The sequence below is a fragment of the Schistocerca nitens genome, chromosome 1 (genome assembly GCF_023898315.1).
Source record: "Schistocerca nitens isolate TAMUIC-IGC-003100 chromosome 1, iqSchNite1.1, whole genome shotgun sequence".
NCBI lineage: Eukaryota > Metazoa > Arthropoda > Insecta > Orthoptera > Acrididae > Schistocerca > Schistocerca nitens.
The window spans coordinates 495,259,726-495,276,310 of record NC_064614.1 but is presented as its reverse complement, the minus strand read 5'-3'; the positions used below and the strand labels follow the sequence as shown (position 1 = coordinate 495,276,310).

The 16,585-nt window shown below is 44.2% G+C and overlaps 1 protein-coding gene across 1 annotated transcript in view; it reads left to right on the top strand.

The window, feature by feature from the left end:
• Positions 1–16,585, top strand: part of LOC126252702 (myosin heavy chain kinase B) — a 73,469-nt gene that overhangs the window by 23,918 nt on the left and 32,966 nt on the right. Inside the window, exon 2 of the mRNA XM_049953608.1 lies at positions 10,362–10,592. Coding sequence (XP_049809565.1) covers positions 10,362–10,592 — 231 coding nt within the window. The remainder of the gene's footprint in view (positions 1–10,361; positions 10,593–16,585) is intronic.

The window sequence follows — 16,585 nt, the reverse complement described above, 5'->3', positions numbered from 1 at the left end:
GGCAGACTAAAACTGTGTGCCGGACCGAGACTCGAACTCGGCACCTTTGCCTTTTGCGAGTCAGTGTTCTACCAACTGAGCTACCCAAGCACAACTCACGCCCCGAGTTCGAGTCTTGGTTCGGCACACAGTTTTAATCTGCCAGGAAGTTTCATATCACCCCACACTCCGCTGCAGAGTGAAAACCTCATTCTGGAAACATCCTCTAGGCTGTGGCTAAGCCATTTCTCCGCGATATCCTTTCTTTCAGGAGTGCTAGTTCTGCAAGGTTCGCCTGACAGCTTCTGTAAAGTTTGGAAGGTAGGAGACGAGGTACTGGCAGAAGTAAAGCTGTGAGGACGTGGCGTGAGTCGTGCTTGGGTAGCTCAGTTGGTAGAGCACTTACCCGCGAAAGGCAAAGGTGCCGAGTTCGAGTCTCGGTCCGGCACACAGTTTCAATGTGCCAGGAAGTTTCAATGCAGTCGTTGTCGCAATGCGGTAATAGAGTGATTTATCTGACGTCCATAAGGTCGTGATCATTGACTGTCGGGCCTAGGGTGGGAGCATACCCGAAATGGCTAAGTTTATAAAATGTTCGCGTGCTCCCGTTGTTAAAGTATACCGTGTACAGTGGAATGGCGCAATGGCAAATGTGGTGCACGATGGGCCATAGATGACAGTGGTGAACGACGGCTGCGGAAATGTGTGCGGTCTCCGCGCAGGATTAGCCGAGCGGTCTGAGGCGCTGCAGTCATGGACTGTGCGGCTGGTCCCGGCGGAGGTTCGAGTCCTCCCTCGGGCACGGGTGTGTGTGTTTGTCGTTAGGATAATTTAGGTTAAGTGGTGTGTAAGCTTAGGGACTGATGACCTTAGTTGTTAAGTCCCACATGATTTCATACACTTTTTTTGTGTTCGGGCGAATAGACGTCCACTGTTGAGCAACTGACCGCCCAGATGAACCAAGAGGCTACCAACAGTGTTTCCTCAACGATCGTTTAGCGAACGTTGTTGCGTCTGGGCCTCCGCAGCAAGCGCATGGTTTCTGCACCCATGCTGATGGCTGTTCATTGGCGACAAAGGCCGGAATTTGCATGGCAGTACCGCAACTGGACGTCGACAGGTGGCCTTTTCAGTCGGATCACGTTTTATGCTCCGTCGGACAGGTAGCAAACATATTACAACAATTGTCGAAATGGTCCATGCCGGAGGTGGGAGCATCCCCTGGGTGATCTCTTAATTTCGGAACACTCATTGGATCAACACAAGTATTCATCTATTCTCAGCACGATGGTATCTACCAGCAGGACAATGCAACCTGCCACACAGCTCGCTGTGTATTGCGTGGTTCGAAGAGCAGCAGCATGATTTTACCGTATTCCCTGGCCACCAAACTCCCCGGATTTGAATCCAATCGAGACTCTGTGGGACCACCTCGATCGGGCTGTTCGCGCCATGGATCCTCAACAGAGAAACCTACAGCAGCTGGTCAGAAGACTGGAGTCGGCATAGCTCCACATCACTGTCGGTATCTTCGAAAGCCTCACTGACTCTCTTTCTGCACGTCTCTCGGTGGTTGCGCTCCAAAAGGTGGCTACTCAGGCGTCTAACAAGTGGTCACATTAGTGAGACTGGATAGTGCGTATGATGTAGAAATCAGCTACAGAATTTCCACCTACAGGTATACCAGCAACTTGTTCCACGGATGTGATGTGGGATTAAATTCGACTTCGCGTTGACTAAAACCGAAAATAATGGAGAGGACACCATTGCAGACGGTAGAGTCAACAAGAATGCGTCATCTGTTACTTCGTCTCGGAAAACGCTAATGTTTTCTGAAAATGTATGGTCTTTTGCATCTCAAACAAGTTCGTTTGTTGTCTTCTATTAATCTTCAATTCACATTAACTGGCTCTTTGGCGCGTCGAAATCTGAGAACGTTCGCGGCATTGCGTTTTTGTATTGTAATGTGTCTGGTAGCCTAATTAATTATGCAGTCTACTAGCCCTGTTAAAGAAAATCAAAAAACTTCGAACAAAGGAAAAAATTATGTAGTTGCAAATTTTTGTTCAGTGGCAGGAGAGAGTGCTAATCTTCATAAATTCATTCACGGTGAAACTGTGAATATGTCCTGACGATATATTCTGTATATCAATTAAGGATTGTGCCGATATTACAAAATCCACTTTAATGGGCCCTGTGGAGCGTCTAACTGTGAGCACGGTCGCGGCAGTGTGTCTTCGGGTTGTACGGTATTTGGTAACCTAATTAATTACGCAGCCTACGAATCCAGTCAAAGAAGATCAGAAAAGTTCGAATAGGGGAAAAATTCGTGTAGTTGCAAATTTTTGTTCAGTGGCAGGAAAGAGTACCATGAACAACATATTAAAATTGTGACTGATGGGCTATGACCGTGGAGGTGCGGGGACGTTTAAAGTTCAATTCGGTGGACTCGCAGTCAGGCGGACCACGGTTCAAACCCGCGTCCAGCCATCCAGATTTAGGTTTTCCGTCAGTTCCCTAAAACGCTTCCGGCAAATGTCGGGATGGTTGCTTTGAAAGGGCACAATCGATTTCCTTCCCCATCCTTCCCTTATCCAAACTTGTGCTCCCTCTCTAATGACCTCGTTGTCGACGGGAGGTTACACACTAATCTCCTCCACCTTCTCCTCCTTAAGATTCGCTTTTTATATTTTTCTTGAATAAATCTAAAACCACAGCTTCTAGCGAAAATGTTTCCAATTCTATATTAAATTACAGTCTACTTAAAGCAAAAGAATCCTATAGTTTCCTTGTTGCAGGGAAAGAAAAATTGCAGATTATTAAAATCATGATTTAACGGTATCAAATTAATGTTTATTATTAAACTATCTATACCCGACGAACTTCGTTCCGCCTCTGAAAATCTTTATATGTTATAGCTGACCCGGCAAACGTTTTTTGCCATATAAATTATCTCTAGTCTATAAGAAAAATGAATACGTGCAACACAATGTATACCCGGCGAACTTCGTTCCGCCTCTGAAAATCTTTATATGTTATAGCTGACGCGGCAAACGTTGTTTGGCCATATAAATTATCTCTAGTCTATAAGAATAGTGTATGCGTGTAACACAATGTATACGTGTAACACAATAGCCGTTGTTGGCTGGAGCTCGTGACACAAACAATAGTAATGGCCGAAAACTGTGTAGGGAGTGAGAAAAGGCATAGGGGGAAGTCCGGCAGCATCGGCCACTATTAATTCTAGCGTTTCTACGGTAGATCGCGCGGATTTAACAATTGCAGCCGATACACGGCTCGTCCATGAGCATACAAACATGGCAGCAATTTCGTGTAGAAACGTGTTCGCTAACATTATGAATAAGGCCAAGCACACACGCATTGATTTTTATCGTACATAAAAATATTGTACTATTAAATTCTTTTAGAGGAACAAAGTAGAGCATAGGAACTTCTTTGTTCCACTAAAAGAATTTGATCGTACGATATATTTCCGTACGATAAAAATCGATGCGTGTGCGCTAGGCCTAAATGTCGGTTTGGCGAATGACGCGTGCTACCTAGTTAAATTTCTCGGTCTAGTTACATCGATTCAGAGAGGGATATTCGAGTCGTTGCCTTTGGTACGTTTTCTTCAATTACCTGTCTATCGAATAGTGAAAGACTGTCACCGGTAGACACCTGGCGGGGATAACTGATCAAGTGATAATTGATCAGTTATCGACCGGGGTTGAAAATTATTAAATTACTAAAATCGCTATTAAAAATAGACGTTGGTGGTAGAAGGGTGAAAATTTAGCGTTGCGTGTATTTTGTAACGCCACATCATAAAAAAATAAAAATCGATTCTCAGACCTACCGAATATACATGTAAAATTTTATCAGAATCGATCGAGTCGTTTCGGAGGAGTATGGCAACTAACACAGTAACACGAGAATTTTATATACACTCCTGGAAATTGAAATAAGAACACCGTGAATTCATTGTCCCAGGAAGGGGAAACTTTATTGACACATTCCTGGGGTCAGATACATCACATGATCACACTGACAGAACCACAGGCACATAGACACAGGCAACAGAGCATGCACAATGTCGGCACTAGTACAGTGTATATCCACCTTTCGCAGCAATGCAGGCTGCTATTCTCCCATGGAGACGATCGTAGAGATGCTGGATGTAGTCCTGTGGAACGGCTTGCCATGCCATTTACACCTGGCGCCTCAGTTGGACCAGCGTTCGTGCTGGACGTGCAGACCGCGTGAGACGACGCTTCATCCAGTCCCAAACATGCTCAATGGGGGACAGATCCGGAGATCTTGCTGGCCAGGGTAGTTGACTTACACCTTCTAGAGCACGTTGGGTGGCACGGGATACATGCGGACGTGCATTGTCCTGTTGGAACAGCAAGTTCCCTTGCCGGTCTAGGAATGGTAGAACGATGGGTTCGATGACGGTTTGGATGTACCGTGCACTATTCAGTGTCCCCTCGACGATCACCAGTGGTGTACGGCCAGTGTAGGAGATCGCTCCCCACACCATGATGCCGGGTGTTGGCCCTGTGTGCCTCGGTCGTACGCAGTCCTGATTGTGGCGCTCACCTGCACGGCGCCAAACACGCATACGACCATCATTGGCACCAAGGCAGAAGCGACTCTCATCGCTGAAGACGACACGTCTCCATTCGTCCCTCCATTCACGCCTGTCGCGACACCACTGGAGGCGGGCTGCACGATGTTGGGGCGTGAGCGGAAGACGGCCTAACGGTGTGCGGGACCGTAGCCCAGCTTCATGGAGACGGTTGCGAATGGTCCTCGCCGATACCCCAGGAGCAACAGTGTCCCTAATTTGCTGGGAAGTGGCGGTGCGGTCCCCTACGGCACTGCGTAGGATCCTACGGTCTTGGCGTGCATCCGTGCGTCGCTGCGGTCCGGTCGCAGGTCGACGGGCACGTGCACCTTCCGCCGACCACTGGCGACAACATCGATGTACTGTGGAGACCTCACGCCCCAAGTGTTGAGCAATTCGGCGGTACGTCCACCCGGCCTCCCGCATGCCCACTATACGCCCTCGCTCAAAGTCCGTCAACTGCACATACGGTTCACGTCCACGCTGTCACGGCATGCTACCAGTGTTAAAGACTGCGATGGAGCTCCGTATGCCACGGCAAACTGGCTGACACTGACGGCGGCGGTGCACAAATGCTGCGCAGCTAGCGCCATTCGATGGCCAACACCGCGGTTCCTGGTGTGTCCGCTGTGCCGTGCGTGTGATCATTGCTTGTACAGCCCTCTCGCAGTGTCCGGAGCAAGTATGGTGGGTCTGACACACCGGTGTCAATGTGTTCTTTTTTCCATTTCCAGGAGTGTATAAGGATGAAGTTGGTTAAGAATAATATTAAATGTTTGTACCACGTCTACGTGCAGTAGAGTCGGGTTAAAGGATAAATTGTGTTCTTTGGTTGTAAGGGGGTTGAGGAGGCAAGGGTGGAGTGTAGAAAGAAGCACAAGAGAAGGTAGATCGCTGGATTGTGGTTATGCACTTCCCTCCTTCATGGGTCTGCAAACTGAAGAGTGATCAGGTGATTCCCCACTCTTATGTACCTCACTAAGTTACAAGAAGCAACTCCAGGGTGTTTCACAAAGTAGCACCTACCTTTCACAGTGGGCCGTATAAGTAACTGGCGACGCAGCCGCCAGACACGCTGGCAGGGGGGTGGGGATGCTAATTTTCCATAAAGTGCGTTAACAATACATGGAATACAGATATGAGTTACTAACAACACTAACGCAAGGAACATCTACGGATAGAGTCTACGTAAATCCGTGCACTCTCTTCTTCACTGCCAGAGAGGAAATTCATTCTTAGTCATCATTTACGGCAGTTTCAGCGTTCTTCCGGGAAAGGCAACTTCCCCCGCCATAAGCGGTGCTCGCTTTTCAGTTTACAGGCTGACGATACTTCCTCAGCGTTACCTTATGTAAGTTGTCAAAACTACTTCATTTAGCTCTTGTTTGTGTGGTGAAGTTATTTTCAGTTTATTAAGAACCGTACTTATTACCAGTTGTTAAACGAGCTATATACAGAATCGTTAAAATGACTATAAACTTCGATATCTCCTAGAATTTTCATTGTCTTCCCTCTCTCTTTACACGATGGAGGGTTTAAAACCTATCGTTAATGTTTCGGGACGTGTGTTTGTTATTTGTAATGTGCAGCGGGAAAGCATTTGCTTTATTATCGTTAGGTTTACAGTGCTCTTTAAAACGAATCCGAATTTTTCTCCTGGTTTGCCCGATGTGGCTGTCATATCACAACCATCACGGTCAATGTTGTATATTACCGATTCATTTAACGGTTCCGTTTTATGGGTGGTTATGTCCAAAGTATCTTTGTGACCTTTTCTAGTGCTAAACCCATTTTTTTTTAAAAAAATGGGCTGTTTTCCTAGAAATCTGACGGTAATATGGAGCGCACTGCGAATTTAGTCTTTCCTTTAAATATTTACCTTTACAGATAATCCGACTGGTGGCTGAGTTTTAATTTTCAACTGATTTTTATTCATTTCCTTAACTGTTTGCGGTCCAACACCGTCCATTTTGGCTAAAATTTTTAGGACTGCTGTTTCTTTGTTAATCTCTTCTTCATCAGCTTTTACCAGTCTCTTTCATTGTGTGCAAATATGCCTTTTAATGGACCGACGGGTGGTTTGATTCGTTACTGGTAAACCCTTTAAATGATAAAATGTTCTATCCACCATAACAGTGAGACGCATGTCAGCATGTACTCTTTAACAATAGTAATCAATAAAAACACTCAATTCATTACGTATTTCTAAGCCCACCATGCGTTGTGAGGGGTAAACATCCATACTAATGAATCAGGAGCACAAAATCTGTGCCGAAAAAGCTTGAAAAATTCTTGCAGGAAATTAGCAATTTCAACTTCTGCTAGTAAACATATGCCCTCAGAAGGAAGACATTTCCTAAAGGACTTGGGTTCACTATCAACCTTAGTCCATGAATATAAATCCACATTTTCAGCCAGTTCCGTATCAGAGTCGCCTTCACAGCTTTGATGAAATGCTTCCACGAGGACAGGGAGACCGTTTATCTCACCTGCTGCATTTGCACTAGATGTTTCACCTCCTGGTTCACTTGACGATGTGTTACCCAGACTTCCATCAGTCACTGTAGTAGTGTCTGAAACCATAGAAGCAACAGCTACCAAATCTGTACCAGAGCTTTCTCCCAAGTCAGAATCTTCTGCGTGCTCTTGTGTAACCTCTTATCAGCAGCATCTCAAACGATCAACTAGAGTTTAATTTGCTATAGAATCTCTAAGAAGTCGTTCTTATAAATCTAAAATAAATAGTCACGAAAGTCAGTATGATCCCTCTAACTATAAAAACCCACCAAAACTCAGTAAATAATATGCCCATTACTCTGAAGTGTGGGCATAAACAGTTTTCGTCACGTTTCAAGTTTTCGGTAATGATCCGATATGTGCACAGTCAGGGGACATAATTTATATTATCTCAGCAGCTAACATTTTCGACATAATTTGTGAAACAATATTATCTGCGGTGTTTATTCTCCATTAGAAGAAACATTTCGCAGCATATAATCAGTAAAATTAGATGTTACAAGGAACTGAAACGCGACAACCTATTTGTTTGCACGCACGGCGCTAAAGAAAACTATGTGTAACTACGCTAAAAAACGATTCCTGTGTTAATTTTGTACCTTATACTGTAAGAAATGTTACTGTGAATCGAACTTGCCGTTTTTTAATCAGAAGATATCAGAGAAGTAAATCTACAAGCGACACATGTTAGCTGAACACAAAATCAGCTCTGAAGACGAGTGCCTCAAAGGCGTCGGTAAATATTGATACCATTACTCGCTTGTTCGCTGAATCTCAAGACTGCCGAAATAGATACACAAAATTAGTACTCATACTTATCAGACAAATCATTGTAAATATGTTAATACTAGTACAATCGATTGTTTGTACTAAATAAAATAATAACCAGCATTTAGGATCAGTTGTATGTGCAATGTCTCTCTTGTAAGAGTCGTCAGGAGCATTTTCTCTGGTGTTTCATCAGATATTTGCAATTTGGTTCTTGCATTGTGTAGCCGGAGTCAGCCCAAGCAAATACTGCTCATTCCGTCTCTCACACGACACCAGTTTTGACGGAAAGCGTTGGCTTGTTTCCCATTACAAATCGGAATTTTACGTGCCCATTCGACAGAGAGGTCTCAAATTAGTATTCTGCGATATTCGTTTTATCGATATGCAATAACAGGTACAGCACAACACGAAGAATAATCAGTAGTCCAGCGCCGACAGCACTGTCCTCGCCCACGCTTACTGCTGCCGCCAAACATGCAGGGCCACTGACTCACTGCTGGACTGTGTTTATTCTCCCTGTTTTACCCTCCCTGTTATTACATATCTATAAAATAAATATCGTACTACAATAATCTGGGACCACTCTATCCAATGGGCACGTAAAGTTCCACTTTAAAAACCATTTTCTTTGTAATTCGAAACAAAGCGACACTTTCTATCGACACTGGTCGTCGCGTGGAACACGTGATGAGCAGTGTTTGTCTGGGCTGACTACAGCTACGCAATGCAAAAACTAAATTGGAAATCTCTGATGAAACACCAGGGAAAAAGCGCCTGACGACTCTTAGGAAAGACGCCCTGTACATTTATCAGAGGTAAAACGGCTTGCTGTGTCTGTAATTTACAAGGAATTCCTAATTTGTACGTAGCATCGAATCCTTTTTCTTTGTATTAACATCTTAAAAGCTAATACAATCATTTAATTAGATATCACTGGAGAAACTGATTTTATCATGCATACTGTTTAGCAGTGAATGCATATTAGGTAAGTGCTCCTGTTTCGTGACGGTATTGTAGTGCAATGTTTATATTGCTAAATAAATGATTATGAGAATTAAATTTTCACTCTGCAGCGGGGTGTGCGCTGATATGAAGCTTCCTGGCACATTAAAACTGATGTAGGTTAATTCTTACAGAGAAGAAAACAGCAACCACCCACTATGCTATTTATTTAGGTAAATAGCGCCGTTACCGGTTTCGAACTGGCAAGTTCATCATCAGGCGGCTGTTCACATGATTTTCAAGATGCACTTTACATTATCGTCCGTTTTCGATTTTTTATTATTCCACAGTGGCGAAGTATTTTTGGTGTGTTGTTGCCGTCGAAAATTTCGCGCGATTTTGTTGCGAAGTTGCAGGATTGTATTTTTCGAATCTTCCTAAATATATCCAGCAGTTACGTAATTTGAACATCACCATCTTGTGAAAAGCACCACACACACACGTGGCAAATTCTTTTTGGTGTGTGTGTATGGTGCTTTTCACAAGATGGTGATGTTCAAATTACGTAACTGCTGGATATATTTAGGAAGATTCGAAAAATACAATCCTGCAACTTCGCAACAAAATCGCGCGGAATTTTCGACGGCAACAACACACCAAAAATACTTCGCCACAGTGGAATAATAAAAAATCGAAAACGGACGATAATGTAAAGTGCATCTTGAAAATCATGTGAACAGCCGCCTGATGATGAACTTTCCAGTTCGAAACCGGTAACGGCGCTATTTACCTAAATAAATAGCAGTATTAATAGTGGCTGGTTGCTGTTTTGTTCTCTGTAAGAATTAACCTACATTAACTGTACACAGCCACGGTCTCACCATGTCAGTTTTAGACAAAAAAAGATTAAAACTCTGTGCCGGACCGAGACTCGAACTCGGGATCTTTGCCTTTCGCGGGCAAGTGTTCTATCAACTGAGCTACCCAAGCACGACTCACGCCCCGTCCTCACAGCTTTAATTCCGCCAGTACCTCGTCTCCTACCTTCCAAACGTCGCAGAAGCTCTCCTGCGAACCTTGCAGAATTAGCACTCCTGGAAGAAAGGATATTGCGGAGACATGGCTTAGCCACAGCCTAGGGGATGTTTCCAGAATGAAATTTTCACTCTGCAGCGGAGTGTGCGCTGATGTGAAACTTCCCGGCAGATTAAAACTGTGTGCCGGACCGAGACTCGAACTCGGGACCTTTGCCCTTCGCGGGCAATGTCCCTAGTTCGAGTCTCGGTCCAGCACACAGTTTTAATGTGCCTGTAAGTTTCACATGATAATGGTTTAAAAATTGTTAGGTAACGAAGAAGAGGAGTCGGTAAACACAGAAAAAGTGGAAAAATGCCGACTCATTTAATAAAATTGTGCTCTTCGTGCTCTTTAAGGCTTTAGAATACAGTGTAGGAAATTGAAAGTTCATCAACTTGTAATCCTGGCAGAGAAGAGAGCTCAGTGGTGGCGATGCTGCCGGCAGGTGTGGAAGCCGGACCTGAGCCTGGAGCGCGAGTTCCAGGCGCACCCCAGCGTGGTGTACCACCTGGCGTTGTGCGGCGACTCGCTCTACTCCTGCTCCAACGACGGCACCGTCCGCGCCTGGGACCCCAACACGGGCGACAGCCGCGGCACGCTGCTCGAGTACGACGACGAGGTGTGGCGCTTCTGCGTCGACAACGGACACCTCTATTCAGGCGACAACAAGGGCATGGTGAGCCACCGCTCACTCCTCACTGCGCATGCTGTCTCTTAGTCTCCTCTATGGAAAACAAGTGCGTAGTTTAGATACCACTCACTCTTCTTCAGGACTATTTCTTTCTTTTTTTTTTTTTACCGTGTCTGTCCACCTAATTTTCAACATTTGTCTATAGTATCAGTTCTCAAATCCTTCGATCCTCTTCTGTTCCGGTTTTTCCACAGCCCATGTTTCACTGCCATACAACGCTGTGCCCCAAATATAAGAGGGTCACTCCAAAAGAAATGCACACTATTTTTTTAAAAATCCATCTTTTATTCTACATGTTTGAAAGTTTTACAGTGTGTAGATACATCCTTTAGGAACAATATTTTCATTTCTCCACATTATTTCTATCCCTCTCAACTACCTTACGCCATCTTGGAACCAGCGCCTGTATACCCGCACGGTAAAATTCTGGACCAACCTGTTGGAGCCACTGTTTGGCAGCGTGCACAAGGGAGTCATCATCTTCAAACCTTGTTCCACGAAGACAGTCTTTCAGTTTCCCAAAGAGATGATAGTCACATGGAGCTAGGTCAGGACTGTACGACGGGTGTTTCAGTGTTGTCCATTCGAGTTTTGTGATCGCTTCCATGGTTTGTTGACTGACACGTGGTCGTGCATTGTCGTGCAACAGCAAAACATCCTGTTTTTGTCGATGTGGCCGAACACGACTCAGTCGAGCTTGAAGTTTCTTCAGTTTCGTCACATATGCATCAGAAAAACACGGTAGCCATCACTTTTCCAGCAGAAGTTGTGGTTTTGAATTTTTTTTCTTGGGTGAATTTGCATGATGCCACTCCACTGATTGCCTCTTCGTCTCTGGTGAAAAATGATGGATCCATGTTTCATCACCTGTCACAATTCTTCCAAGAAATTCATCTCCACCATTCTCGTACTGTTCCAAAAGTTCGCTGCATACCGTTTTTCTTGTTTCTTTGTGAGCCACTGTCAACATGCTGGGAACCCACCTGGCATAAACCTGTTTTAACGCCAACATTTTCAGTTCACTGCAAACATTTCATTCCCCTATCCCAGCGTAGCGTGACAATTCGTTCACTGTGATGCGTCTGTCAGCAGTCACCCATTCGGTAACTCTCTGCACATTGTCTGGAGTGTGTGCAGTACGAGGCCTGGCGCTGCGAGGACAATCTTCAATATTGCCGTGCCCGCTTTCATCACGTAACCTGCTTGCCCACCGACTAACTGTACTGCGATCGACAGCAGCATCTCCAAAGACCTTTTTCAACCTCTTGTGGATGTTTCCCACTATCTCCTTTTCACAGCACAGGAATTCTATGACAGCACGTTGCTTCTGACGAACGTCAAGTGTAGCAGTCATCTTGAAGACATGCTGCGACGGCGCCATTCACTGGAAGAGGTTGAACTAAGTTTGAAAACAAGCGGGAAGGATGTATCTACACACTGTAAAACTTTCACACATACAGAATGAAAACTGTATTTTTACAAAAATAGTATGCATTTCTTTTGGAGTGACCCTTGCACATTCTCAGAAATTTCTCCTGAAGTTAAGGCCAATTTTTGATACTAGTAGACTTCTCCTGACTAGGAATGCTGCTTTTGCCAGTGCTAGTCTGCTTTTTATTTGGAAAGTTGTGGTAAGTTCCTATGGGAGCAAACTGCTAAGGTCATCGGTCCCTAGGCTTACACACTACTTAATCTAAAATAAACTAACCTACGCGGTAGGACTCAAACCTACGAGACGGGGGGAGCCTCGCGAACCGTGGCAAGGGGCTCAAGACCGCATGGCTACCCCGCGCCGTTGCTTTTTATGTCCTCCTCGTTCCGTTCATCATGGATTATTTTGGTGCCTACATAACAGAATTCCTTACTTCGCGACCCCCAATTCTGATACCAAGTTTCTCTCTTTTCTCCTTTCTGCTGCTCTCATTACATTCTTCTTTCTTCGATTTACTATCAATCAAGTTTCTGTACTCGTTAGACTGTTCATTCAATTCAGCAGAGCTTATAATTCTTCATCACTTGGGCAGAGACATAGTAAGATAACTTTCTCTTCTCTGGGCGCAAACGTGCATTGTGAGACAATATCTAACGTCACTGCGGCAACAATGGCATGATTAGGCATCAACTGCTCTTCCATGGAGACAACGACAGCTCACTCTTTCTGGCTTCGAAATGGTACTCTTTCTGTAAGTATGATTCCTTTAGCAATAACATTGTTGTTATGTACTCACCAAACTACTCTCTGTCTAACACACACACACACACACACGCATGGCCAGCCGCTGTGGTCGAGCGGTTCTAGACGCTTCCGTCCGGAACCACGCTGCTGCTATGGTCGCAGGTTCGAATCCTGCCTCGGGTATGGATGTGTGTGATGTCCTTAGGTTAGTTAGGTACAAGTAGTTCTAAGCCTAGGGTACTGATGACCGCAGATGTTAAGTCCCATAGTGCTATGAGCCATTTGAACCATTTGAACACACGCACGTACACAGATTGTATGAAGACTTACACACTAGACACACCCAACACAAAATAACAAGATTGAATGAAATCATTTGTGACATTTGTTAGAGACGACTAATCAGTACAGTGAGGCGTAACTACTGCGAAGAAGTTAGTGAATCTCAAAGATTTACTCACGACGCGTTTCTGGAATATAGCGGTTTAGATGTTCGTTAAATGAGAGAAGTAAATTCCCACTAACAGACTTAACTAAATGCAAATTTATTATTGTACAAGTTATTCAATTTTAATATCAGAGGTCTCTACTGTTTTATCAGCGAACACTGTCTCTATCTCTCCTCGACCTTAAAAAAATGGTTCAAATGGCTCTGAGCACTATGGGACTCAACTGCTGAGGTTATTAGTCCCCTAGAATTTAGAACTAGTTAAACCTAACTAACCTAATGACATCACAAACATCCATGCCCGAGGCAGGATTCGAACCTGCGACCGTAGCGGTCTTGCGGTTCCAGACTGCAGCGCCTTTAACCGCACGGCCACTTCGGCCGGCTCGACCTTAAAGCTCTTATGCAAACAAAATGACAGGAACACTCGTTCCCAACAGAGCAAACTCCTTTCTGTCCCAGTCCATCATGCAGCCACTCTGTCAAAGTCTTACTCAGGAGGAGGACTCCGACTCTAGGGTAACCTCCCGCATTATGTTAGAGAACTGAATAACATTTCCAGCTTCAGAAGACAGTTAATGACATACCTACTAAAGTAACAATAAGGAGTACCATTACATCTGTATGCACTCGTTAGCCTTGTACGTCCTTCTTTCCAACCAGAGTTTCCTCTTTTCCCAGTATTCTTTACTCGTGCAGTCTCCTTAAATTTGCCATCTCCAGAACTCGCTGTATCAGAAAACGTCTATTTTGTACACCTATAAATTACTTTTCTATCTGCCGCTATCACTCTTTTTAGTGTCCGCCCCCGGTAGCTGAGAGCTCATCACGACAGAATGTCAATCCTAAGGGTCCGGGTTCGATTCCTGGTCGGAGATTTTCTCTGGGTGTGGTGTTGTCCTAATCATTATCATTTCATCCCCCATCGACGCGCAAGTCGCCGAAGTGGCGTGAAAACGAAAGCCTTGCACCCGGCGAGCGGTCTACCCGACGGGAGGCCCTCGTCACACAACATTCACATTTTTGCTATTTTTAGTATTGTCATTATTATTATTATTATTGCTATTATCATTATTAGTGACCGCTGCTGCAGTAGTACAACTGCTGCTAGTATTAATTATGAAACAGACTTCAGGAATGTTGTAAGTTTGCTCAAACCTATTCAGTGGTTTCTTCCGAATTTCTTTACTGCTTCTTGTCATGATGCGTCTCGGGAGTATCCCATCTTCTGATGAACTGATAAGTAAACATAATTTGTTTTTACATTTGGTAGGTTAAAAGAGAGTTATAATTGTCATTACAATCAACAGTCAAAAGTAATAAAACGTAAGCCTCTGATGCAAGAAAGACATAGAAATTTTTTCCGTATGTAATGGATTACGAACGAGACGTGAACAGAAAAGGAGGTTTACTTTTTGTTGCTTTTGACTGTTGTTTTATTGTAATGACCGTCATAATACTCTTATGACGTACCATATGTGAAAACAAATTACGTTTATTTATCGGGTCATCAGATGATGAGATAGTCCCGAAACAACTCATGACAGGAAACAATAAAGAAATTCACAAGAAGCCAATGAATATTTTTTAATATCTTACAGCATACTTACAGCCTATTTCATAATTACTGTGATTATGATCGTATTCCTCTTTAAATATTTTCAATCTAGTTTAGAATAGTATTAACTTCATTAGTTCATATTCAGTATTATTTATTCATTTTGATTATAATCAGACACTCATATCATTTTAATACTAGACTGAAGAGACAAAGAAACTGGTACACCTGCCTAATATCGTATGGGGCCCCTGAGAGCACGCAGAAGTACCGCAGCAAGACGTGGTATGGACTCGACTAATGTCTGAAGTAGAGCTGGACAAAACTGGCACCATGAATCGTGCAGGGCTATCCATAAGTACGCAAGAGAACGAGAGGGTGGAGATCTCTTCTGAACAGCACGTTGCAAGGCATACCAGATATGCACAATAATTTTCATGTTTGGGGAATTTGGTGGCCAGCGGAAGTGTTTAAACTCAGAAGAGTGTTCCTGGAGCCAATCTCTCGCAATTGTGGACGTGTGGGGTGTCGCATTATCCTTCTGGAATTGCTCAAGTCCGTCGGAATGCACAATGGCCATGAATGGATGCAGGTGATCAGACAGGATGCTTACGTACGTGTCCCCTGTTACAGTCTTAGCTAGACGTATCAGGGGTCCCATATAACTCTAACTGCACACTTCCCACACTATTACAGAGCCTCCACCAGCTTTAACAGTCCCCCGCTGACACGCAGGGTCCATAGATTCATGAGGTTGTCTCCATACCCGTACACGTACATCCACTCTATACAATTTGAAACGAGACTCGTCCGAGCAGGCAACTTGTTTCCAGTCATCAACAGTCCAATGTCGGTGTTGACGGGCCCAGGCGAGGCGTAAAGCTTTGTGTCGTGCAGTCATCAAGGGTACACGAATGGACCTTCGGCTCAGAAAACCTATATCGACGTTGTTTCGTTGAATGATTCGCACGCTGACACTTGTTGATGGCTCAGCATTGAAATCTGCAGCTACTTGCTGAACAGTTGTACTTCAGTCGTCGTTGATCCCGTTCTTGCAGCAACATTTTCCGGCCTCTGCGATGTCGGAGATTTAGTGTTTTACCGCCATAGATTTCTATGTGAAATATCATTTCTATATAACTCGGCTCAATTTTCACCTATGACATACCTTAACAAGAAATAAAAACCGGTTCAGCAAATTACGTGCTACAGTTTACTCCACACTCACACCAGTTAAAGGAGATGTTCCACCTGTCGTAATCGCATTTAGGGCTAATAATGAACTTGTCTGTGCAGTGAGTTATGAATCCTTTCAAACAACCCCGTATCATCTCGTAAATTACAGTATGACAAGACAGTACGGTTCGCTGCTTCAGTTCTTCAAACGTGTCAGCAAAAGTGATGTACAGAAGACTCAGGTCATGCAGTCTTGCAGGCTGAGGTACGTCTTTCTCGAGCTATCCTTCTTGGAGAATATTGGGGTGCTAGTGGTCGTCTTACATCAACATCAGATTTTTTCGATGCCCCATCATGCACACATCACATTCCCCAACGTTGCACCTGGCAAAATCCTGCAGGAAACGCAGGTGACTCAGTCCATCAAGTTTTATGGGAAGAATATCTGCCCCAACTTAGTAACACTAACCAAGCTCTAATATTGAAACATTGTTGATATGATGACTCACGAACAATATGAAATGGTACCTTAGTTACTTAGTTCGTTAGCAATATGATCCATAGAACATTTCAACGATTATTTTATCGAAATTATGTGGAAGGGGTCGACTGACAGTAAA